A 24,557-nucleotide genomic window follows, 5' to 3' on the forward strand; every position below is an offset into this window, starting at 1 on the left:
TACTCTCTAGCTAATGTGGCCAGCATTACTCTAATGCCCAAATGAGGCAAAACAAAAACAAACTATAGACCAATATCCCTTCTGAACATAGATACAAAAATTTTTTTAAATTTTATTTTATTATGTTATGTTAGTCACCATACATTACATCATTAGTTTTTGATATAGTGTTCCATGATTCATTGTTTGCGAGATACAAAAATTCTTAACAGAATTTTTGCAAATAATCAAATATATCATGAACAAGTAATTCATTTCAAGAATACAGGAGGGTTTACTTTTTTAAAACCAATAATGTAATTCACAATATTAAAAGATGAAAAAATAGCAAACCGTATGATCATAGATTCAGAAAAAGTATTTTACAAAATGCCACATCCCTTCATGATAAAAATTCTCAGCAAACTAGGAAAAGAAGGGAACCTCCTCAATCTGTTAAAGAAAATCCACAAAAACTGTACATGTAACATCATACTTATGATGAAAAACGGAATACTTTGACCCCAAGATTAGGAACAAAAGAAGAATATCTGCTCTCCACTTAGATTCATTATTCTATTTGGGGTCCTAGCTGATACAAGAGAGCAAGACAAAGAAACAAAAGGTATACAGAGTAGAAGGAAAGAGGCAAAACTCTCTTTTTAGTCAGATGACATGATCATCTACATAGACAATGCAAAGGATCATCTACATAGACAATGCAGAGGCTATTAGGACTAATGAGTTTAGCAATGTTGCAGGCTACAAGATCAATATACAAAAATCACTTGCATTTCTAATTATTATCTGCAATATCAATATCAATCAGGAATTGAATTTAAAAATCTATACTATTAACTATGGCACAAAATACTTAGAAATAGAAATCTTACAAAATATGGGCCGGTTCTGTGCATTGAGAACGAGAAAACATCAGTGAAAGGAATTACAAAATACCTAAATAAATTGAAAGGTATATCATGATCATGGATATGAAGGCTCAATATTGTTAATTGTCAATTGTCCCCAAACTGACCTAAAGATTCAATGTAATCTCAACCAAAATCCTATCAGAATCTTTTTAGAAACTGACAAGCTGATTCTAAAATTCACATTAATTCCCAGAACTCTGAATAGTCAAATACTTTTTTTTTTAAAGGAAAATGCAATTGGTTGATTGCAGGGTCAGATCCTGTCTTTATTTAAAATTTTGTATTTTGTTCAATAGGGATTTTTTACATTAATTTTGATTTTTAAAAATACTATATAAACTATTATTTTATTATTGAGGTTTTGGTTCCTTTTTAAATCTTTTAAATCTTTTTCCAGCTTTATTGAAATATAATGATATATATAACACTGTGAAAGTTTAAGGTGTACAACATAATGATTCGATGCACACAATATTGGAAAAGGAAAATAAAGTTAGAATATTTATGACAAGCAACTTCAAGACTTATTATAAAGGTACAGTAATCAAGACAGTGTGGTATGGGGGCATGAATATAGGTAAATTCAATGGAACAGAATAGAGAGTCCAAAAATAGGCCCACAGAAATAATTTTTGATCAATATGGAAAGGTAATTCATTAGAGAAAGGACAGTATTTTCAATAAATGGTGTTCAAATAATTAGATCGCCAAATGTAAAAAAAATAAACTTTGATGCATGCCTCCTTCCATTTATAAAAATTAACTCAAAATCTCCAGATGGCCATACACCTAAATGAAAAACCTAAAGCTTTAGAAAAACCTAAAAAACCCCAGAAGTTATAAAACTTCTCTAAGAAAACATTGTATAAAAAATGTTTTTACCTTGAGTTTGGCACTTATTTCTCATATGTAACACTAAAAAGCATGGTCCATAGAGGAATAAATTGGTAAATTGGACTCCATTAAATTTAAAGCTGTTCTTAGAAAAATGCTGTTAGGGAAGTGAAAAGACAAACCTCAGACTGGAATAAAATATTGCAAATCCATACTTAACAAAGGACTTGTACCCAAAATATATAAAGAACTTTCAAAAGCTGAATAGACCGGTAACCATTAAATAAGTCAAATTGATAGTAAAAACAAACAAACAAAAAACAACAACAACAACAAAAAACCCCCCACGACTCCCCTTAAAGAAAGTCAGGAGACCAAAATGACTTTACCATAGTTGTTTTTTTTTTAACCAACCTTCGAAAATATAACTTCAACTTTACTGGTGAATAAGAAAGCCTTATGAATTTTTTGAGCCTAGAATAATCTTTTTTTTTTTCTTTTTGAGATTGAGAGTGTGAGCAAGCGAGGTAAAACCTTAAGCAGGCTCCACGCCCAGCTCAGAGCCCATCTGGGGCTCCATGTGAGGCTCAGTCTAACGACCCTGAGATCATGACCTGAGCTGAAATCAAGAGTTGGATGCTTAACAGACTGAGCCACCCAGGTACCCCATGAGCCTAGAATAATCTTGATGCCCAAACCTGACCACAACAGTGCATAAAAAAATTTTTATAGGCTAATCTTGATTTTAAGCATAAGTGAAAACTCCTAGGTAAAATACAAACAAATTTATTTCCTTACGTACATTAAAAAAATATGAGCAAGTAGGGTTTATCCCATTATTTCAAGAGTAGCTTAATTAAAGAATCTGCTAATGTAATTCACCACATTAATAGGTAAAAAGGAGAAAAACCATATGATCATCTTAGTTGTAGGAAAAGCAATCGATAAAATTAAACACCCATTCATAATTGAAAAACAAACAAAATGCAACAGATACCGAGGTGAAAAAGGGTATCTACCTAAAACAATCAAATGTAGTGTCCTTGCTACCCAACATTATACTGGAGGTTCTAACAAATGCATTAAGAGAAACAGGAAGAAAGATTGGAAAAGAAGATAAAAATATAATTCACAGATGATATGGCTGTCTATGTAAAAAATCTATGAGAATCTATAAATGAACTATCAGAATAAGAATTCAACAAGGTTGCTAAATATAAGAATTTCATATAAATGTCAATAGAGTTTCTACAGTAGCAATTAGTAGTTAAAATGTAATTGTAGGGGGCACCTGGGTGGCTCAGTTGGTTGAGCAGCTGCCTTCGGCTCAGCTCCTGATCCCGGGGTCCTGGGATCGAGCCCCACATTGGGCTCCTTGCTCAGCAGGGGGTCTGCTTCTCCCTCTCCCTCTGCCTGCCGCTTCCCCTGCTTGTGCTCTCTCTCTCTGTGTCAAATAAATAAAATCTTTAAAAAAATGTAATTGTAAAGGAAGATCTCATTTGCAATAGAAAAAACCTATAGGAATAAATCTAAAACCGGTATTTTACTTAAAGTAATATATATGATTTAAAATTTATTTCGATCTAATTATGTATACTTTTGTCTCCACTCAATCAAAATTTTTAGTACCTACCATGCGCCAGGCACTGTTGTTAGGGCCAGAGATGTAGAGATGAATGAGACAAAGTTCTAGCCTCCATGAAACTTATATCCTAGTGGGAGGAAGTGATAATAGATAAGATGAGTAAACTATATAGCCTTGGAAAGAGTGTTTGAAGAAAAATAAATCAAGTTAAAGGAAAAAATGACAAAGGAGGTGGTATTTTATGAGTGGTAGACAGGAAGGAGAAGACATATGAACAAGGACCCAGATGAAGTGGGAAGCTTGCCAAGGGGTTGGGGCGCAGCGAGCAGGGGTGAGTAGGGGAGGGAGAACTTCTCAGGCAGAGAGAGCAGCAAGTGCAAAGGCCCCAAGCTGGGAACAGCATGGCAGGTCTAAAAGAGCAACACAAATTTAGTGTGTTTAGAGGAGAATTATGCAAGGAATAGATCATAGAGCCTTTCTAAATTAAACTATAATTAACATACAGTGTTACATTAGTTTCAGGTGTACAGTATGATTCAACAATTCTATACATGACTCAGTGTGCATCAAGATAAGTGGACTCTTGATCCCCTTCACTATTTCAGCCATCCCCCCCACCCAGCTCCCCTCCAGCAACCACATTTATTCTCTATGGTTAAGAGGCTGGTTTTGTTTGTTTGTCTCTTTTTCCTTTGTTCATTTGTTTTGTTTCTTAGCTTGCACGTATGAGTGAAATCATATTGGTACTTGTCTTTCCATAGAGCTTTTCTTGTAAGCCATGATAAGGAGTATGCATTTTTGTTTGAGCAAGAGGGGGAAGCCATTAAAGGGTTTGGAACACAGGAGTAGCACAATTTGATTTGTGTTATGAAAGGATCACTTTGACTTCTGTGTTGTGAATAGAATATAAGGCAGCAAGGGTAGAATCAGGGAGACTAGTTTGGAGAATATTACAGTAATCTGAGTGGGAGATCATGGTGTTTAGGGACAGTGAGGTAGTGGTGGAGAAGGTAAGAAGGGGTACGACTCTGGGTATATTTTGGAAAGAAAGCCAAAAGGATTTGCTCATAGATTGGATGTGGGGTGTGAGAAAGACAGACAAACCAAAGAGAATCAGGTTTAGAATTAGGGTTAAAGTTATGCCAAAGTAGTTTGGCTTGAGTAACTGGAACGGTAATTTCCCATCGACTGAGATGAGGCGTGCTGGGGATAGAACAAATGTTTAAGGAAAATTCCTTGAAAAATCAGGGGTGCAGTGTTGAACATACTAAGTTTGAGACATCTATTAGACATCTGAGTCGAGATGTCAAGAAGGCAGTTAGATATATGATCTGGAATTTAGGTGAGATACGAGGTTTAGGGTGAAAAGTTTGGAAGTCATGGCCTACTAATGGTGAATAAAACCGCGAGACTGGATCAACTCACCTGGGGAATGAACATAGACAGAAAAGAGGAATAAAAACTCTTAAGTAGTTGAGCTCCTTCTAAACCATTTTGTTCAAGCACAGTTAGGTTTTGGGATCTAAGTGGTGGACTCTACATTTTCCCCCATTCACCTTGGTATTTTCTGTTTGTCAGTGTCAATGTGGTTCCGTAGAGTTTGTGTTGGAAATGCCACTGTGTCCCTTGTGTCTGCCATCCTCAGCTTCTCTTGGCTAAGTCAATTAATTTCCTTACCTGCAGTCAGTCCAGTCCCAGTTCCTGAAACATTTCATACTGGAAACCCGAAAAGTTTCAGAAATATCAAGATCTTCCTCAGTGGGGTTTAGGATTGAGGTATTTCCCTGTTGGCTGGGAATAAAATGCCCTTCTCTGGGACGCTGCCTCTCCATTTGCAGGAGTGAAGGGCAAGGCCTGAACACTCACCCATTTCTCCCTCCCGACACTCACAGACTTGCCACCACTAGCTTCCTTAATAGTACCAGAACCAAGTTCTTTATGCCCTTCAACTTTGTTTATGTCAGTCATCACAAGGACCCTGGGACTCCTGGGTCACCATCTGCTCATCTCATGTTCCAATCCCATACAGTTTTGTGTATTTACCTAACCTATCCCCACCTCTTAGCCCCCTCCAGATCCTGAAGTCCCCCTGCCTTGCCTTCTAGAACCATAATCCTGCTTTGCTCAGGACCATTCCAGTTTATCCATGGTACACCACTGGCGTGCCCATTCTCAAGTGTCCCAGATCAGATAATAAGTTATACAATCACCTTATCTTGAAGTCAGAATAGTGAGCAAAGTTCCCTACAGTCTTTCCCTGTTTACTGAATGCTTCCCTCACCTTCTTGATCTGACTGAAATCTGGATCTACCCAAGGACCTTATAGTTCAATCCCACAGCTTGCGGTCCCTCACGGCCATTTCCAAATCATTCTCCCTTTCCTGTCATTAAAAATCCCCATCTTTGAATTCCCTGTCACAGAACATATTATATATATCATATAATATGTAATACATGTATGACTATATTTTTGTATCCTACCTTGTGGTAGTTACCTATAGACCCTTAGGTGCCCCTCCAGTTTCTCAAAGATTTTTGCTTCTGTCTCACTGTCGCTCTCTCCAATTAATCCTGTTTTAATTCTTTGTGATTTCAATATCTCAGTACTTGATCCTCCCAACACCCTAGGCTCCAGTTTCTTGAAATCCACTCTTCCAGGTTTGTCTTCCACCTAATCACAGTCATTTGCTTCCATCATGTCATTACCAATAATTCCTACTCCTCTCCTCTATCCCCAGAGCCGAGCATGGTTGGAGAAAAACACAAAATGACATTTTCTCTTTAAATTCAAGACCACGAACCTGAAGTGGGCACTTAATGTTGCCAGGAAATCACATAATATTATCCTGGTCCATTTGCTCTCCCGGTTTCCTAGACAACTATTTCATATCTTCTCGTCTCCCTTCAAACCTCTAACACCTCCACACCCGTCCTCACTCTCAGCTCCTGACCTTGCTTCTGATTTCACTGAGCAAGCAGAGACAATTAGAAAACAAAGCCCGCAAATTTTGACTGCTGCATCTACCCACCTACCTAAATCTATGTGTAAATTCTACACTTTTCTCCTGTGACTGGATGAGCTGACCTGCTCCCAGCTGAGCCAACCCCTCCAGCTTTTTGCTAGACCCCATCCTCTTCTGGCAGTTCTCTCCTCTGTTCCCCCTCTTTCCCCCTCTACATGTTCTTTCCCATCAGCTTCACCATGCTATTAGTACTCCCACTAAAACATTTAAAACGTCTTTTGAGCCACTTTCCCTTGCTCACAATCGACCCCATTTCTCTGTCCCCCTTTACAGTGAACTCCTCACTGGAATTATCTGTACTTGAATGTCTACAATTCCTCTCCCCCTCTTTATTTTAAAGATTTTATTTATTCATTTGAGAGAGAGAGAGAGAGAGAAAACATGAGTTGGGGGAGGGGCAGAGGGAGAAGGAGAAGCAGACTCCCCGCTGAGCAGGGAGCCCAAGGCAGGGCTCCATCCCAGGACCCTGGGATCATGACCCGAGCCCAAGGCAGACAACCAACTGAACCCCCCCACGCACCCCTCCCCTTCTTTTAAAACCTTTTTATTTTGAAATAATTATAGATTCACAGGAAGTTGTAAAAATACTACAGAGAGGTCCTTTGTAAACTTGCCCAGATTCCCCCAAGAGTTACATCTTACAAACTATAGTATGATATCTAATCCAGGAAACTGACATTGGGACAAAGTATGTGAACAGTTCCACGTCATTTTATCACATGGGCAGATTCGGGTAACCGCCACTGCAACCAGGATACAGAGCGGTTCCATCACCATGAGGATCTCTCTGCTGCCTCTCCTTTGTAGTCACACCCACTCCCCTCCCTCCACCATCCTTGAGTCCTGGCAACCACTAATCTGTTCTCCATCTCTATATTAATTTTTTTTTCATTTCAAAAAAGTTCAGCAAACGGAATCCTGTAATATGTGACCTTCTGAGATTGCCTTTTGACATTCACCATAATGTCCCTGAGATCCATGTAAGTTATTGCACGCACAATCTTCTTTCCCCTCCCCTCCCCTTTCCATGTGTGTTACACAAAAAGGGGGTTGGGGCTCAGTCGGTTAAGCGTCTGCCTTCCGCTCAGGTCTTGATCTCAGGGTCTTGGGATCGAGTCCCACATCGGGCTCCCAGCTCGGCGGGGCGTCTGCTTCTCCCTCTGCCTGCCTCTCTCTCTCTCTGACAAATAAATAAATAAAATCTTTTTAAAAAAGCGGGCGGGGGTGGGAAGTAGCCCACCGAGGCAGCGGTGACGGCATCCATGGGTGCTGGATGAAGCGGGCTGTGACGCGGTGGGTCTCCCTCAGGGGGTCCAGGATAAAGTCTGACTTGGTGCTGATCTTTTTGTCCAGCTCGAAGTGCTCCCTGGTAGAGAGGTCAAGGCTGCAGCCCGGGCGAGGGTGGTCCGCAAGGAGTTCTGTGGGACGTGAGTGTCCACACTCTACGCAGCAGCACCGCGGTCCGTGCCTTCTCCGGCATCAGCAGCCAGAAGTAGGTCTTGTCCTGCAGGGGCGGCGAGGGCCCGATGCCACCATCCAGTGTGACGAACCACGCGGTGTGCTTTCTCCCCCACACCACCCACTTTTTGCTGGGCCCCGCAGTGGCCCTCCCGCAGGGGATCCTCCGGAACGTGGATCCTGCCCCCGGGGAATTCTGCCCAGGACCGCAGGTACATGCCCCCCAACTGTCCTTAGCTTCCGACAGGTACATGTACACCATGAAGTTACAGTCTCAAGCAGACACGCCGGAGCCCAGCGGGGCGTTGTCCACCAGGAAGTCCACGCTGACCACCTCGAGGGACTTGGCGTCCCCGAAATGGAGGTTCAGCGTCTTGCTGTCGTAGCAGGGAGATGCTCTGGATGAAGTGAAGCAGGCTGAAGTGCTTCACGCTGATCCCTCTGGTGGAAGTATCGCTGGATTTCAATGAAGCCCATGTCCCTCAGCTCACTGGCTTGCGGGCTCCACAGGAAGCTCTTCTGGCTGATGGCGCACACCAGGGAGCAGTGGTAGTGACACTGAGCAATCCGGCCCCATCAGCTCCTTCTCATACAGGACCTTGAACTTGTTCTAGGTCATACGGTAAGCGTATATTTAGTTTATTAAGAAACTGCTAAACCATTTTCCACAGTGGCTGGACCATTTTGCATCCCATCAGAAATGTCTGAAACATGGTTTCTCCATATCCTCATCAGCATTTAGTATTATCGCTTTTTACTTAGTTTGGCAGTCCCAGTAGGTGTGCAGAGATACTTCATCATAGCCTTAGTTTGCATTTCCCTGAAGGCTAGTGTTGTTGAGTATCTTTTCATATGTTTATTTACCCTCTGCATAGCCTCTTCAGTGAAATGCTTCTTCCCACCTTTTGCTCCTTTTCTAACTGGGTTGTTTGTTTTCTTTTACTGTTCAATTTTGAGTGTTCTTTATATATCCCTTTCTTTTAGCCCTTGAAAAGTGCTGTGCCACTTTCTTCTGGCCTCCATGGTTTCTGATGAGAAATATGTCTTCATTCAAATAGTTTTGTTCCCCTAAGTAAGGTGTCATTTCTCACTTGGTGCTTTCAAGATTTTTTTTTTTTTAAGACTTTATTTATTTATTTGACAGAGACAGAGACAGAGACAGCGAGAGCAGGAACACAAGCAAGGGGAGTGGGAGAGGGAGAAGCAGGCTTCCCGCCGAGGAGGGAGCCCGATGTGGGACTCGATCCCAGGACCCTGGGATCATGACCTGAGCCGAAGGCAGATGCTTAACAACTGAGCCACCCAGGTGCCCAAGATTTTTACTTTGTATTTCCTTTTCGAAAGTTTGACTACGATGTGTCTTGGCATGGGTTTGTTTGGGTTTATTTTGTTTGTGGTTTGCTCAGCTATTGAATCTGTAGGTTGATGTCTTTTCCCAAATTTGGGAAATATTTAGTTATTGTAGCTTTCAGTCCTAATATTTCCATTTGGTTCTCCTTTATATCATCTGTTTCATTGTTGAGACTTCCTATTTTTTCATTTATTTCAAACCTGTTCCAGAACCACTCTTTGAAGCATTTTTATGTTGAATGCTTTAGAAATCCTTGTAATATAATTCCAACATCAGTGTCACATAGGTCTTGGTGTCTGTTGACTGATTTTTATTGGTAAGATTTTCCTGTTTCTTTTTTTTATTATTTATTTGACAGAGAGTGAGAGTGAGAGAGTGAGAGAGCACAAGCAGGGGGAGTGGTAGAAGCAGAGGGAGAAGCAGGCTCTCCGCTAAGCAGGGAGCCCGACTTGGGGCTGGATCCCAGGAACCCGGGATCATGACCCGAGCTGAAGGCAGATGCTTAACTGACTGAGCCACCCAGGCACCCTGAGTTTCCTGTTTCCTGTTATGACAAGTGATTTTTATTTGTGTCCTGGACATTTTGATTGTTATGTGATGAGACTCTTAATCTTTTAAAAAAAATTTTATTTATTTATTTGAGAGAGAGAGCAAGCCTGTGCATGCAAGAGTGGGGGGGGGAGGGGCAGAGGGAGAGGGAGAAGCAGACTGCCTGCTGTGCAGGGATCTCAACGTGGGGCTTGATCCTGGGACCCCGAGATCATGACCTGAGCTGAAGTCAGATACTTAATCCACTGAACCACCCAGGTGCCCTGAGACTTTTGGTCTTATTTAAATCTTCTGTTTAGCTGATCTCCTCTGATACCATGTCAGGAAGGGGGTGCCACCTTGTTATAGCCAGTTGGACGCAGAAGACAATGTTTCCTACCTTGTTTTCACCATGGTCAGGAGACACCGTGGTCAGGAGAGGCACCTGGTTACTATGGGGAAGAGGTGAAAATTCAAGCTCCCCACTAGGGGGAGCTACAGTAGCTACAATTAGCTACAATAACTAATTGACACCACTCAAGCACTGTCATTCTTCAGGCTCCAAGGTCCCTAGTCAGTTTTCTTTCTCTTTCTCTTTCAAAATCTTTTTCACTTTGTTTTATATATAACGTCTAGGGGTTTTACTTTGTGGGAGGAGGAGGGATAAGTGTGTTTGCTTCATCTTATGAACGGAAATGCCTCCTTTTTCTATTTTCTCCTAAATCCATTCTTACCCAACTTCCATCTTTCATGGCTCTACCAAAATTGGTCTTGTCAAAGTCACCAGTAATTTTCACATTGCCAAATCCAATGTTGTCCTCATTTTACTTGACCCATCAGCTACATTAAACTCGGTTGATTTTTCTTCCTAAAACACTTTCTTCACTGGCGCCTGGGTGGCTCAGTCGGTTAAGCAGCCGACTCTTGATTTTGGCTCAGGTCAAGATCTCAGAGTCGTGGGATCGAGTCCTGCATCTGGTACCCCTGCTCAGTGGGGAGTCTGTTCCCTCTTTCTCTGCCCCTTCACCTCCCTCTCTCTGTCTCAAATAAATAAAAGAAATCTTAAAAAACCACGACACTTTCTTCACTTGCTTCCAGGACACCACACCACTCAGGATTTTCTTCTATCATGTGGCTTCTCTTTCTTAGTTTTCTTTTCAGTTCCTTCTTGGCTTCCTGATTTCTTTGTGTAGAAGTACTCCAGAGTTCCGTCTTGTCCTAGTCTCTCCTGTCTCTTTCTCCCTTGGTCCTCTTATCCAATTTCATGGCTTTAAACGCCATCTACTGTCAGCCTTCAAATTTGTATCTTTCGTCCAAACCTCTGCCCTAAACTACAACTTGTATATCCAGCTGCTTATTTAATATCTCCACTTGGGTATATAACACATATTTCAAAATGTAAAATGTAAAAAATTAAATTTCTGATCTCCACTCTCCCCAAACCCGCTTGTCCTTCATTATTCCCAATTGCTCATTCTTGGCTTCCCTCTTTCTCTAACACCTCACATCCAATCCATCAGCAGATCCTGATGGTGCCACCTTGACAATAAATGCCCAGTCTGACCAATTCTGACCATCCTCACTGCTATCACTGGTCCAAGCTACCATTACCTCTTGTCTGGATTGCTGAAAGAGCCTCCTAACTTGTGCTTCTCCCTCTCACTGAACACAGTAACCACAGTAATCCTTTTAAGAGAGAAGTCAATCAAATCACCCCTTTTCTGAACCCTTCCCATGACTCCCAAGCTGTGGCTCAAGCAAGAGTAAAATCAAAGTCTTATGCTAGCCTATGTGATCTGACCCACTGTGAATTCTCTGACCTCATCACCAACCAGTCTCTCTCTTCCACTACACTAGCCTCCTCACTGTTCCCAGTCACACCAGGCATGCTCCCATCTAAAAGCCTTCATGCTTGCTTTCCCTCTGCCTGAAATACCCTTTCTCTATGTTCCCGCATGAGCTATTCTCTCGTTTGCTTCAAGTTCTTTTTCAAGTGTCACCTTCTCTCAAAGCCTTCTCTGACTACTTTATTTTAAATTGTAACTCACCCTCCAGATCTCTCCATATCCCTTTGCAGATTCTTTTTTACCTTACCTCTGACATATACCATATAATATTCTTATTTATCTTGTTCATCATCTGTCTTCACTCCCCTCCAAAAAGTACAAGCTCAGTGAGGGCATGGACTTTTGTTTTGTTGTTGTTGTTGTTGTTGTTCACTGTTGTATTTTCTGTACCTGGAACTGTATGGCACATGGTAAGTACCCAGTGTATAAACAAATGAATATATCGCCTAACTTTGGTTGTAGTGTCCCAGTTCTTTTTTTTTATTTTTAAAGATTTTATTTATTTATTTGTCAGAGAGAGGGAGAGAGAGAGAGATAGAGACAAGCAGGGGGGTGTGGCAGGCAGAGAGAGAAGCAGGCGGGGAGCCTGATGCGGGACTGACCTGAGCTGAAGACAGATGCTTAACTGACTGAGCCACCCAGGCATCCCTGTAGTGTCCCAGTTCTAATTGGTAATGGCTGTTTTGTTTTTCACAGACTTGGAATCTTACAGTTTTATTTTAAGTTATTATTATTATTATTTTACCTCCATGACATCTTAGAGTCAACTTATCTATTTTGCAACTACTGTTAGATTCTGGAGGTTGCCAGAATAATAGACCAGTAGTAACAAAAAATAGAAAGTATTCTTGTCATATTTGTATCTACTTTAATAAATCACCATTCTGCATATTCTAAAGCACAGTCAGATAAAGACAAATACCATACAATTTCACTCAAAAGTGGAAGTTAAGAAAAAAACAAATGAACAAAGCGGAAAAAAAGAGAAACAAACCCCCAAACAGACCCTTAACTCTAGGGAACAAACAGGTGGTTACCAGAGGGGAGGTGGGTGGGGAGATGGGTGAAATAGTGAAGGGGATCACTTATCTTGATGAGCACTGAGTAATAGATGGAACTGTGGAATCACTATACGGTACACTGTGTGTTAACTATACTGGAATTAACATAAAAAAATGAAATGACTTACAAAAATATATTAAAAATGAGATAATCAAGCCAAGGGAAAATACGGATAGGAAAAATAGAACGTAGCTCCAGGTGAGGTTAGCACAAAATACAATCTGTAAGCTTCTGTTCACTTGCTAGGGGTGGACCAAACATTTGGCTCCGAGCTGTCTAGTAGCCAATGCAAAAAGAGAGAGAAGAAGGGCACGATTCACGGATCCTCCCGGGAGCCGTGTTCTTTGGCCCACCAGTAGATGGCGCACTTTTCACGTGATTGGCTCACAGAGCCAGTCCTTTATGCAGGCCTTCTAAACTGAGCCTGGTATCAATAACAACCACCATTCTCTCTGAATTCCGGGCCTGGCTATTTACAGCATTTACCTCTTAGTGCAGTTCTGGGGAGAAGTTGTTATTATCCCAACTTTAAAGATATGGAGACAGGCTCAGAGGTAAAGTCTCTTGCTCAAGCCCGGATTCCCAAACTAGATCTTGTTCCAGAGTCTCTGCTTTTTCTATTATGCCACTCTTGTCAACCGGCTGTCATTTGGAAAGCTAAGGCAGGTTTCCTTTTTTTTTTTTGATTGGTGGAGCTCTTGGGAAGCTGTCTTTGACCGGAGGGCTTTCTCAGTGCTGATGCCACAACTGCGGTAGGACTCGGAGACTAAATTCGGGCTCTGACGCTAACTAGCTGTTTCAGACCAGGCAACTCACTGAATCTGCACGCCTCAGCTTCCTCCTCTGTCAAATGGGAGTGCTAATATCTACTCCACCGAATTCTGAAGGTGGTGTGAGGACAGAAGGAGGAAAGAGAGGTGAAAACGCTCTGCAAAATAGAAAACGCTGTAGGAATGATGCATTGAACCCAGCATTTATTTATTTATTAAAAGATTTTATTTATTTGAGAGAGAGAGAGGAAGAGAGAGAGAATACGAGCGGGGTGAAGGGCAGAGGGAGAAGCAGACTCCCCACTGAGCAGGGAGCTGGACGCAGCGCTCGATCCTGGGACCCTGGGATCATGAACCCAGCCGAAGGCAGATGCTCAATGACTGCGCCACCCAGGCGCCCCTGAACCCAGCATTTATCAAGTGTCTACTATGAGCTGGGCACCGTGGTGGTGCTAGAAGGCAATACTACTCAAAGTGTGGTCCGTGGCCCAGTGCCAGTCCACAAACTGTTTATTAGTGGTCCGTGACAAGAAATCGAGAATAAATGTTTCAAAACCGTAATGATTTGACAGAGTAATTCTATGTCGAATATAATCATAAAAACATTGGGCTTGAATTTTGTATGTGTTTGTTTTGATTTGCTATTCCTAGTAATTCATTTTTATTGTATTTCATCAAAGTATTGGTGCACGATGGGTTGGGGGGGATGGTCCTTCCTCACAAATGGTTTGGAAAGCCCTGCTTCGATGAATATAAAGGAAATAGAGGATGTGGGCTGTGCCCTCAGGGAGCGCTCATGCCCGTGGGTGAACAGGTGTCACAGCGGTTCTGAGACCCCACTGCTGCGATTCCACCTGCTTTAACCCTTCACGGAACAGTAGGCTATACAGAGCTGGGCGCGCTTACGGATTAGAGACCTGCAAGTCCTCAAATCGAACAAACTCTCATATTTGCCCCCTCAGAATACCGGCAGCTCTAATCTAGATAGAATTGGACTTCTCTCAAATAGAGGGCAATCTGATACATGATTTTTATTTTTATTATTATTTATTATTTTTTATTTTTTTTTAAAGATTTTATTTATTTATTTGAGAGAGAGAATGAGATAGAGAGAGCATGAGAGGGGAGAGAGAGGTCAGAGGGAGAAGCAGACTCCCCGCTGAGCAGGGAGCCCGATGTGGGACTCGATTCCAGGACTCCAGGATCATGACCTGAGCCGAAGGCAGTCGCTTAACCAACTGAGCCACCCAGGTGCCCTACATGATTTTTTAAAAAAGATTTTATTTGTTTATTTGTGTGTGTGTGAGAGAGAGTGAGCACAAGCAGGGGAAGCGACAGGCAAAGGGAGAAGCAGGTTCCCTGCTGAGCAGGGAGCCCGATGCGGGGCTCGATCTCAGGACCCTGGGATCATGACCTGAGCCGAAGGCAGACGCTTAACTGACTGAGCCACCCAGGTGTCCCTGATATGTGATTTTGTTTTTAAAGATTTTATTTATTTATTTGAGAGAGAGAGAGCACACGAGAGGGGGGAGGGTCAGAGGGAGAAGCAGACTCCCCACTGAGCAGGGAGCCCGATGCGGGACTCGATCCAGGGACTCCAGGATCATGACCCGAGCCGAAGGCAGTCGCTTAACCAACTGAGCCACCCAGGCGCTCCACCTGATATGTGATTTTTTAAGAGTAAAATTTCTCATGGAAACCATCTGTGAAAAATTATGCTGGGCCCAATTAGAGAACTATGAAGACTGGGTTTTTGCGTGTCATAGACTTTCCAGTATATGCTCACAGGCTAACGGCATCTTTCTTTAGCTGATACTAAGGCCGTAAGCTAACCAACTGGTCCTTCAATCTAAACACTATTGTTGACGGGCTATTCAAATGTTTTTCTATATTACTTCTCAGATATATAATTGAATAGTTAATACACTTCTGTGGCACAAAATTGAGAAAGTACTCGGCTCCGAATCTTGCTTTTTCATAGACCTTTAAATATGAATACGTAAAGAGTTTTCTCATTGGGTAGACATACCAGTATTTACTCGGTCAGTCCTCTATTGATGGACATCTGGTTGCTTCTCATTTTTTGTTATTACACACAATGCTACAGTGAATAACCTTGTACACATAACAGTTTATATCTATGCAGACATAACTGGAGGAGAAATTCCTAGGAATGGAATTTTGGTATGAAAGTCTCATGTATTTGTACTTCTTATAGTTATTGCAAAATTGCCTTCAATTGACTGGTTGCACTCCCACCAGCGATTTGAGAGGACTCTCCCCCATCCCAGCTTTGTCAACACAGTGTATTGTCAATGTTTTGATACTTTACCAATGGTATCTCACTGTAGTTTTCATTAGTGTTTCTCCAGCCATGAGGTTACCATTATTGGCATAGAAATCATTTGTTAATTTTGATACTCAGCTGTCCGGGTACAGGGCAAATACAAATGATCCTAGATCACTCTATTTTCAGAATTTCCTAACCTATTGCTTTCCTAGAGCCCCAAAGCTAGAGAACTTTGTTCATTTCCTTTCATTCTGCCCCATTTTTCCAGAACTATCCCAGGCATTTCTTGGGCACCCCAGATATTTTATTTTAAAACTAGTATTCCTATGGGCTAATATGGTGCTTGGCACAATAGGAAGGGTTCAAACAAACTGTGGAACAAATAAATAAGAACAATACCAGAAACATTCACTCACTACTTCATATGGCTATGTACTTTTGTAACTTTCAGTCTGTGTTGGCAATGACAATTTCAAAACTAAAGATAGGGCTGCTTTAGGCATGACATTCTACGTGCCACGGTGAGCTACTGTTCTGGGGCTTTTTCTTCTGCGAAATTCACTTTCAAGTGCTACCTTTTATTTTATAGAGAAGTTTACTGTTTTATTCTTTCTTTATAGTTAACTTTTAAGAGCACATTGTGTTTACTTTTTGCTTTATAAGACCTGACATGGCTTTTGACCAAGTCTGTTGACCACTGTGGGGGGGTGGGTGGGCTGGGAACATTCTTAAAAATTCCTTCCACGGAAGGGGGAGGAAATCAGAGGACTCATTTATGTTGATTTAGCTACACTCTTTTGGCCAGATTCGCTTGTGACCATGTACGCCCACTTGCGGGACACCTGGCCAAGGATCTCAGGGGGAAGCGAACATAGAGTTAACAGAATCTATAACTCCTGATTAAATTATTAACTTTGCTTCATTAGCACCACATTCTAACCACTTCACTTGGCAAGGTATTGTTGTATAGGCATTTATTACTCACCACATAAATAGCTCCTGCAAATCTTGTGGAACCAAAGGCTGAAAGAGAATTCATCATTATCACTATCATCATCAATAGTAATACTAGCTGACATTTATTGAGTGTTAATCTTTTCTATTTTACGTCTATTAGTACATTGTATCCTATTATCCCGTTTTACAAATAAGAACTCTGCAAACAGTGAAATTAGGTAACTTGAACTAGGTGACACAGCTATTAAGTGTCTGAGTCTGGTTAGTTCTGAGCCCAGGCAGTCTGGGTCCAGAGCCATTTCTCATAACTGTTTTGTTTTGCAATTCACAAAAGGTGAAATAATCTTTTTTTTTGAAATATACTCCTAAAGTCCCCAATGGGAGTCCTCCAACCTGTCAGCGGTCAGTGGCGACACCAAGTGGTAATATATGTGTACTGCAGCCCTCTCCAACTCGACATTAATCACTCTTGCCCAAGCTCTCCCAAATAAATTTATATTTGCTCGCTCTACAGAGGTAGCTTCATGACAAGTCTGCTTCCAACCAGACTGCTATCCTTCAACCTCTCTTTTTCTTGTCTCAGAGGAAAAGGCATCTTTCCCAAGGTTAGCTTCTGTTTTGCATCACATTTCTATCCCCCACATATTTTACTCCATTATTTATCTTCCCCCTTTTCTTGCCTCTTCAATTTCTGTTTCACCAGCGGCTCTTCCTGCTCAACCTACAAATAAGCTCTGGTTTTTCCTATCCTGCAAAGACAAAACCAAACAAATGCACCTCTCTTTGAACAATCACCCCAGATTCACTTTTTTATTTTAAAGATTTTATTTATTTATTTGACAGAGAGATAGCGAGAGCAGGAACACAAGCAGGGGGAGTGGAAGAGGGGGAAGCAGGCTTCCTGTGGAGCAGGGAGCCTGATGCGGGGCTCGATCCCAGGACCCTGGGATCATGATCCGAGCTGAAGGTGGACGCTTAATGGCTGAGCCACCCAAGCGTCCCCCAGATTCACTTTTTAAAAAAAGATTTTATTTATTTGAGAGAGAGGGAGAGAGAAAGCATGAAAGCGGGGAGGGTCAGAGGGATAAGCAGACTCCCGGCAGAGCAGGGAGCCCAACGCGGGACTTGATTCTGGGACTCCAGGATCATGACCTGAGCTGAAGGAAGACACTCAACTGACTGAGCCACCCAGGTGCCCCCTCAGAGTCACTTTCTTAAAGAAGAGCTCCAATAACGGGATTCCCTTGCTCAAAAACTTTAATTCATTTTCAGTCACTTCCTGAATTAAGTACAAATCTCAGTCTGACATTCAGCATCCTCCAAAATTTGGCCTGAATTTCTGGTTGTATCTCCCTGACACTTCCCTAACCCTAAGCTTCGATCATACAGGACTACTCACAGGTCCTCATAGGTGATTTCCTTTGCACAAGTAACTTTCCCTGGATTCTTTCTAGTTACTTGTGGCTATCTCCCACCCATCCACTCACCCGTTACACTGTGAGTGCCTGAAAGCAGGGACTAAATGCTACCAGGTGAGAAAGTAAAAATCAGCTTGGCCCGAGAAAGCAAAAATCTGGCCATTCATCAGGCTGGAGTAACAGACACAGATAAAGCCAGCTGCAAATTTTATAGGGAACAATATTTCTCCCAAAGACACATTGCAGCTGTAAAGTAATAACAACCTCCTTTGAGTGACCACCACTTTTTTTTATTCACCGAGAAATTTTGTTCTCTACAATCACAGACTATCAGAGACTTTGCTGTTTGAAATCACACCAACGAGAATAAAACATCCCACATTTGTCTGGAGGACATAAGGTTCTTGGACACGAAGAGGCAGCCTTGATTTCCTATCCAGGTGCAGAGTTTTGGATAAGGGGTATCTGGACACAACATTCCACATCTATTTTTACTTTGTGGTTTCCAAGGAAACAGGTCTCTGGGTTCATTTCACAGTCCAGACCTGATGTTGACCCCTTCACACGGTCCTGCTTTGCGCTTCCCCAAAACAATCCTTCGTTTAAAATTTATCTAAACTCCACCATTCCCTCAAATTCTGTAGTGACTGTTTTTCTTTGTTTGCTGAGATGCCCCGTGGTTTCTCTTGTGTGTGGTCTTCTGCATTGCAATGGTCAAAAAGTCTGACTTTTAGATTATCTGGATTGATTAAATGGATTCTGGTCTCAGTTCTGCTGATAACTAATTAGCAGGATCACCTCAATAAAGTCAACGCACTCCACTGGCCTATTTTCTCTTCTGTAAGATGAGGGGCTGTTTCTTCCAATTCCAGGTAGACCTGCCTTGGACTCTCAGTTCTGCCACTTAACTGAGACCTGTGATTTTTGCTTTTTCTGAGCCTCCGTTTAGTCGTTATTAAAATGGAGATAAGACTGAAAACCGCCGTGTAGATTATCCAGTGCTGCAATGAGGATCAAATTGTTAAAAAGCATCACTATATTTGATCACCATTCCTACTCCCGTTATGTGCGCTCGGACAACTTAATCTTTCTGTGCCTCTGTTTTCTCACGAATAAAAGCGGAGAATAATGGTACGTACCCCCGTGCGGTTATTGCGGGCATCAAATGAGATGAAAATGAGTTAAGGGCTTAGGGCAGTGCCTGGCACATAATTAGAGGCTCAAAATATGCGAGCTAATGTAATTAGCATTAGATTACTACTAGCTGTTCTGTGGGCCAGAAGCCCAGGATAAACAGTTTCATTCTAAGGACAAAACCCCAAAGAACCGTACCCCAGGCTGGAAACAGTGAAACATAATGGAGCATTTCTTTTTCAAAAAGCAATTGGCCCGCCCAGCACTGGGTTAGGACCCGCCCAGTCCTCATTAAATATGGCAGCGAGCAGGGCCGACTTACTGCGGTTGCGCACGCGGAAACTCCTCCTTCGCCGCTTTCTCCGCCCGGCCGCCTCCGCGGCTCGCCTCGCCCCCGCCCCCGCTGGGCCGAGGTGCCGGGGGAAGGCCGGCCAGGGCGCGCACGCGCAGACATTGGCTCTGCTTGGCCGATACTTGCGAGGCGCCTGTCACATGAGCCGCGCGCCCGCTCCGCTCCCCCTCCTCCCGGCTGGGCTGTGAATGAAGCTCTGCCGGCTACGTGGGGCGCTAGCTCAGCTTGGTGTCCTGGACGCCAGAGCCGACTGAGCGCTCGGCCCGCCGGCGGCCGACACGGGCTCCGCCGCCCCTGACCTCGGCGACAGGTAAAGACAGATGGGCTGTCGCTTTCCCCAACAGGTCCTTCGCCGGCCGCTGGCCCCCGGCCCATCCGCGGAGCAGCCCCGGGGCGCAGCGACACGGGGGAAGCGCTCCCCCCGCTGGCTCGGCCCCCCGGAGATGGGGGTTCCCCTTGCCCGGCCGCCGCCGCCTGGCACTCGGAGGAGTTAGACCGGCTAGTTCTAGCCAGTGCAGGGCGGCATCTTCCCGGGAGCCCTGCCCTGTTCTCCGAGCCAGGGTCCCTGCGCTGTCCCAGCAAAGTTTTCTCGCGGAGCGGCGCCAAGCCCGTCCCGCTTTTGAATGGGGGGAGGCTGGCTGCAAGGCGTCCCCTTTCCCGGACTGGGGCAGAGTGGTTTTGGCTGGTGAGGCTCTGTCGAGGCCCCGTTCTTCTTCCTCCTGCTCTGGACTCGCAGGTTTGTGTGGGTCTTCGCGAAGTGGACTCCAGGCTCTCAGAAAAGTCGTAGCTGCGAGTTTTCCTTCCCCCCCCCCCCCCCACTTAACGCGGGTAGCTGGTTCTCTCCAGACTTTCTAGGCTTGCGCTTGAGCGCCTTCACCCCGAAGGGGAAAGCTTTACCTTCACATTGATGCACGTTTACCTTTCTTAACATTGCAGAGCAAATCGGTTTCCTGGAGTGCCAAGCGAAGTTGTCCGTGTGCCCGTGTGATAACGTCAGTGTAAGCTACCCCGAATAAGTGAGGGAAATCCAGAAGCGTGGAGCATAAAAAGCCAGTAAGAATCTGCTTTACGTCAACTTCATACATTTATTAGCAACTACCCGGGTTTAACTTCAGAGATGTTAAATTTCGCCTGGTCCCACGAGGCGCGGACCACTACCTAACTGTACGCGAAAAAGGGGGGGGGGAGGCAAACCCAAACAAACTGTCCCAGGTTCCAGATAAGTCATCGGAGCGCTTTTTCCTGGTGAATTCATCCTTGGACTTCTGAGTTCCTAAGTTTTCTTGGACTTTGCGAACCTTTCCTTATCCAAAGCATTGTTTTCTCCTCTGTCGGTGCTTTTGGGACTAGTGTACACATTGACACTCTTGTCCTTAAAAAAAAAAACAAAACAGTCGTTAAGGAAGACCAAAGTGATGACTCTAAAGTTTGTATGTCTTCAGTATGTGTGCGTTAGCGCTTTCACTTCGGGGGTGGAGGTGTTGCTGGTCTAAAAGCTATGGAAATAGCAATGTCCTTTCATGTTGACCAAGTCAAAAAGGTGAGGGCTTTTTCTTAGACAAAGCAGATGGCTTGTATGCTAAATAAGGAAGACCAGTTTATTAATTAGGAACTTGTTTAAGTGGACAGCACGGTATTTAATATATTAAGCCGCTGAATCAGACGAAGTAGTCGGACATTTCCTTTTTTCCCCCCTTCTCATTCCTAGCTCCTTTCCTATCCTTGCAAGTTGTATTGTCCTAAGACTGAATTTGACGCTTTCAGTTTAGGAATTAGCTGAGTTAATTTGGTTGTCCTTAAATTAGTATTCTGTTTTTACATTTTTCTTTGTTTTTAGTTCTTCTTTCCCCTGAATAGGAAAGCAGTATATGTTCCCTGTAGGACTTTGGCAAAGTGTGGGAAAGTATAATGTAGCCCAGAGGAAGAACCATGACCCAAAGGGCATTGCTCTTAACTTTTTTTTTTATTATGCTTCCTTTCTTTTCCATTCCGATACAGGGGCTATTTTAAAACATGAAGTATTACAAAATTTGCTCTCCTTTCTACTAATTTTTAAATGTAAAGTTGGTGTTGGGGAGTAGGGGAGGACATTGGATATTATGCTGCTCTTCATTTCCCAAACTGTGGAACTTCAAGATAGGAAAGACGTTTAATGGTTATCTCCTTCAACCACCCATCCTTTGAGATTCTGAAACCTATTTACTGAAGATCCAGTGATTCATGCAGAATTGGCCAGCACTCACTGGCAATAGTAACTGACTCTAGATCTTCCCATTCTGTCTTTTTAAAGCAATACCTCGCTGGGAAAAACTCGACACTGCCCATGTCTGCATATCTTTGAAAGAAAGGTTCAAAGAGGGACAGGAGGTAACTTTTAAGGATTTGAAATGTTTTTTTTTTTTTCCGTTTAGGTATTCATTTTTCTGTTCACATTTTCAGGTCCAGGGCTTGAGCTACTTGCAGAAAACAAGGCCGCGCAGCTGCTGTTGCATCTACATCCCATTCGAGCCTCCCTACAAAAGTGGAGGAATTTGGGAAACTGAGTGTGTGACCCCCAAAGTGGGAGAGGACAGGATCAAGATGGCCATGTGGCAGGGTAAGAAATCAGCACTTATTTCTCTAACTGGTTTTTCCTCCTTCTCTATCCTCCATCCCAACCCAACCCCCCAAGCCAGTGGCAGGCAGCCAGCTATTTCTTTAATTTAACCCTTTGTCTCCACAAGGACAAAGGATATTAATTTGAAAGACGTTGCTGCTAGCTAGAAGTTTAACGTATTTTAAAGTAGGGGTGGAGGGGTAGGGAGAGGGAAGTCGCCGGAAAATGTAACGCCAGAAGCATTTTCAAAGAACTCCCTTCGCTTGAACATGTGCTTGTGGGGGTTATATGTGAGGAAACAGAGGATTTTTTTTTTCATATTTGTGTTTTTCATTTGTTTCCGGCAAATTCCTATCATAAGGTTCCCAATGGTGGGGGAGACAGATGTCAGCACCTCTCTGGCTTCCTCTTCCCCATAAAGACTTTAAAGCATATTTACTGTTATAATGTTTATATTTGGTGATAGAAGGAAAATGCCTATTTTAATACTGTGAACTACCCAAGAGCAAAACTGAACGATATCTTGCCTGGTGGGTTTACATCTCTTGTGAACCTGGAATTCCTACCACATACGAAGTTATTTTTTATTTTTGGTGGGGTTGAGGATTGTGCCTTTGGGAGACTATCAGCATTTCTGGGGGTATGTGGGATTTTTTATGTTTCTTGAAAGGGCGTGTGGGTTTAAGAAATGATAGACAAACGCTGCCTAAACTGGTCTATGACCCACAAAAGGTTAAGGACCACTTAGATGGAGTAGAATATGCAGGAACTTGAATAGCTCTAAGTATTCAACAGGTAGGTTTGTTGGTTGTCTGAGGTATCTGTTAAAACTGTCTCCTGGTTATGGCTTCAAGTGTGAAGGCACACAAATGTAACAAGTATTTTTGACGTATGAGGATCATCAATTTGAAGATGTTTATTGCAAGGGGATTTGGCCTGTATTGCTTGCTTTGACGCACACAGTGGACGCTGATCAGGAGCAGTTTGGAAATTCTTGTTTAAATCCCGGGACATTCTTTTATTCAACAAACATGATACTGAAATGTGCAAAACACAGAGCCCAAGAGGGTTCCTTGTCTTATGGGAAAGAGAGACATATAAACAAATAATTGTGTTACGTTGAATTAAGTGTCAGAATAGGGAGAGGTGCAAAATGTGACGGAAGCCCAGAGAAAAGCGTGCTGAATTTTGAATTTTGAGCTGGTCTAAAAAAAATGAGTGGGAGTTTGCCAGATGGGCAAATGAGAGAATTGCATTCTGGGCAGACAGAGAAGCACTGTTTGGGAACTTCCAAGTTGCTCCGTTTGCCTTGTGTGAGATGTGTGGGCCATGACCTCGGATGAAGCAGGGAAGGTAGTCGGAGGCCAGATAATAAAGAACCTTGTATGTTCTAGGAAGGATTTTACACTTTATCCGGGAGACAAAGATTCTAAACAGGGAAGTAACATAATCAGATTTTGTTTTAGAAAGATTACTTTGGCAGCAGTGTTGAGGTGGAGTTGGAGTTGGAGAGAAAGCAAGCCAAGAAGTGGTTGGAAGGTTTCTGGTAGAGTAGTTGAGGGAAAGAGATGGGGGTCTGAGCAGGAGCCGGGGCAGCAGGGGCAGAGAGCCACGGGATGAATTCTAGAAATGTCCTGTGCCGAATGTGGGGTGAACAGCCCAGGCTGACACCCAGTCTGGATACTTGGGGCTGGTGGTGCCAGTCACTGAGATGGAGACCACAGGAGGAGGTCAGAAGGGTATGGGGATGGTGGGAAGTTAGTGTCCTGACTTTGGTTTGGCCTCTTTTGCTTGGGACACCTGTGGGCTGTCAGGTCTGTGATTAAAAGGTAGTGCTGGGAGTAGGGAACTGAAGTTGGTGCAGGTGGGGATCTAAAGTTTTGTTCCTAATGACGCAGAAAGAGCTTGTGTTTTTTTTCTCTGTTTAATGGGAAACGTCGTTAGTTAATGATTTATTTATTTTCTAATAAAAACATTTTAATGGATGCCAGTTCTTAATAAAATGGCGTATTTTCTTAATAAATAGTGTATCTTGCTATCTCAGGCCCTGAAACCGGATCTGCTTAAAATGACATTGGAGTAAAACCGAATTTTCCTAGCATTAGTGAAGAGGGGAGTATTCCCTATAACTAATTGCAGCTTATTCTTTGTTTTGCGTAACCTCTGAAGTGACAAGCATAGTACAATGATAGTTTGGCTGGCAGTATGGTATAATAGTTAAAAATATGGTTTTGGGTTCACCTCTACTGGTCCTGTCACTTGGTAGCTGTGAGATCTTGCGCAAGTCCCTTAACCTCGCTGTGTCTCAGTTTCCTCCTTTGTGAAATGAGAATAATAATAGAACTCACCTTATAGGGTCATTTTGGAAGGCAGCTATGCTCACCACTATACCACCAACGCCGGCTTTATAGGGTCATTTTGAAGATTAATCTATGCAAAGC

At 43.0% G+C, this 24,557-nt stretch overlaps 1 protein-coding gene across 3 annotated transcripts in view; it reads left to right on the forward strand.

The window, feature by feature from the left end:
• The first annotated feature begins 19,650 nt into the window (after positions 1–19,650).
• Positions 19,651–24,557, forward strand: part of CLCN5 (chloride voltage-gated channel 5) — a 153,693-nt gene continuing 148,786 nt past the window's right edge. The window contains exons 1-4 of one of the 3 annotated variants that reach the window (XM_032397929.1): positions 19,651–19,830; positions 20,457–20,573; positions 21,811–21,887; positions 21,960–22,116. In XM_032397929.1, coding sequence (XP_032253820.1) covers positions 22,101–22,116 — 16 coding nt within the window. In that variant the 5' untranslated portion in view covers positions 19,651–19,830; positions 20,457–20,573; positions 21,811–21,887; positions 21,960–22,100. Of the gene's footprint in view, positions 19,831–20,182; positions 20,257–20,456; positions 20,574–21,810; positions 21,888–21,959; positions 22,117–24,557 lie in introns of those variants that run through there. The other 2 variants (XM_032397928.1, XM_032397930.1) reach the window with 2 other exon arrangements.

The sequence above is a fragment of the Phoca vitulina genome, unplaced genomic scaffold (assembly GCF_004348235.1).
Source record: "Phoca vitulina isolate PV1807 unplaced genomic scaffold, GSC_HSeal_1.0 scaffold107, whole genome shotgun sequence".
NCBI classification, from domain to species: domain Eukaryota; kingdom Metazoa; phylum Chordata; class Mammalia; order Carnivora; family Phocidae; genus Phoca; species Phoca vitulina.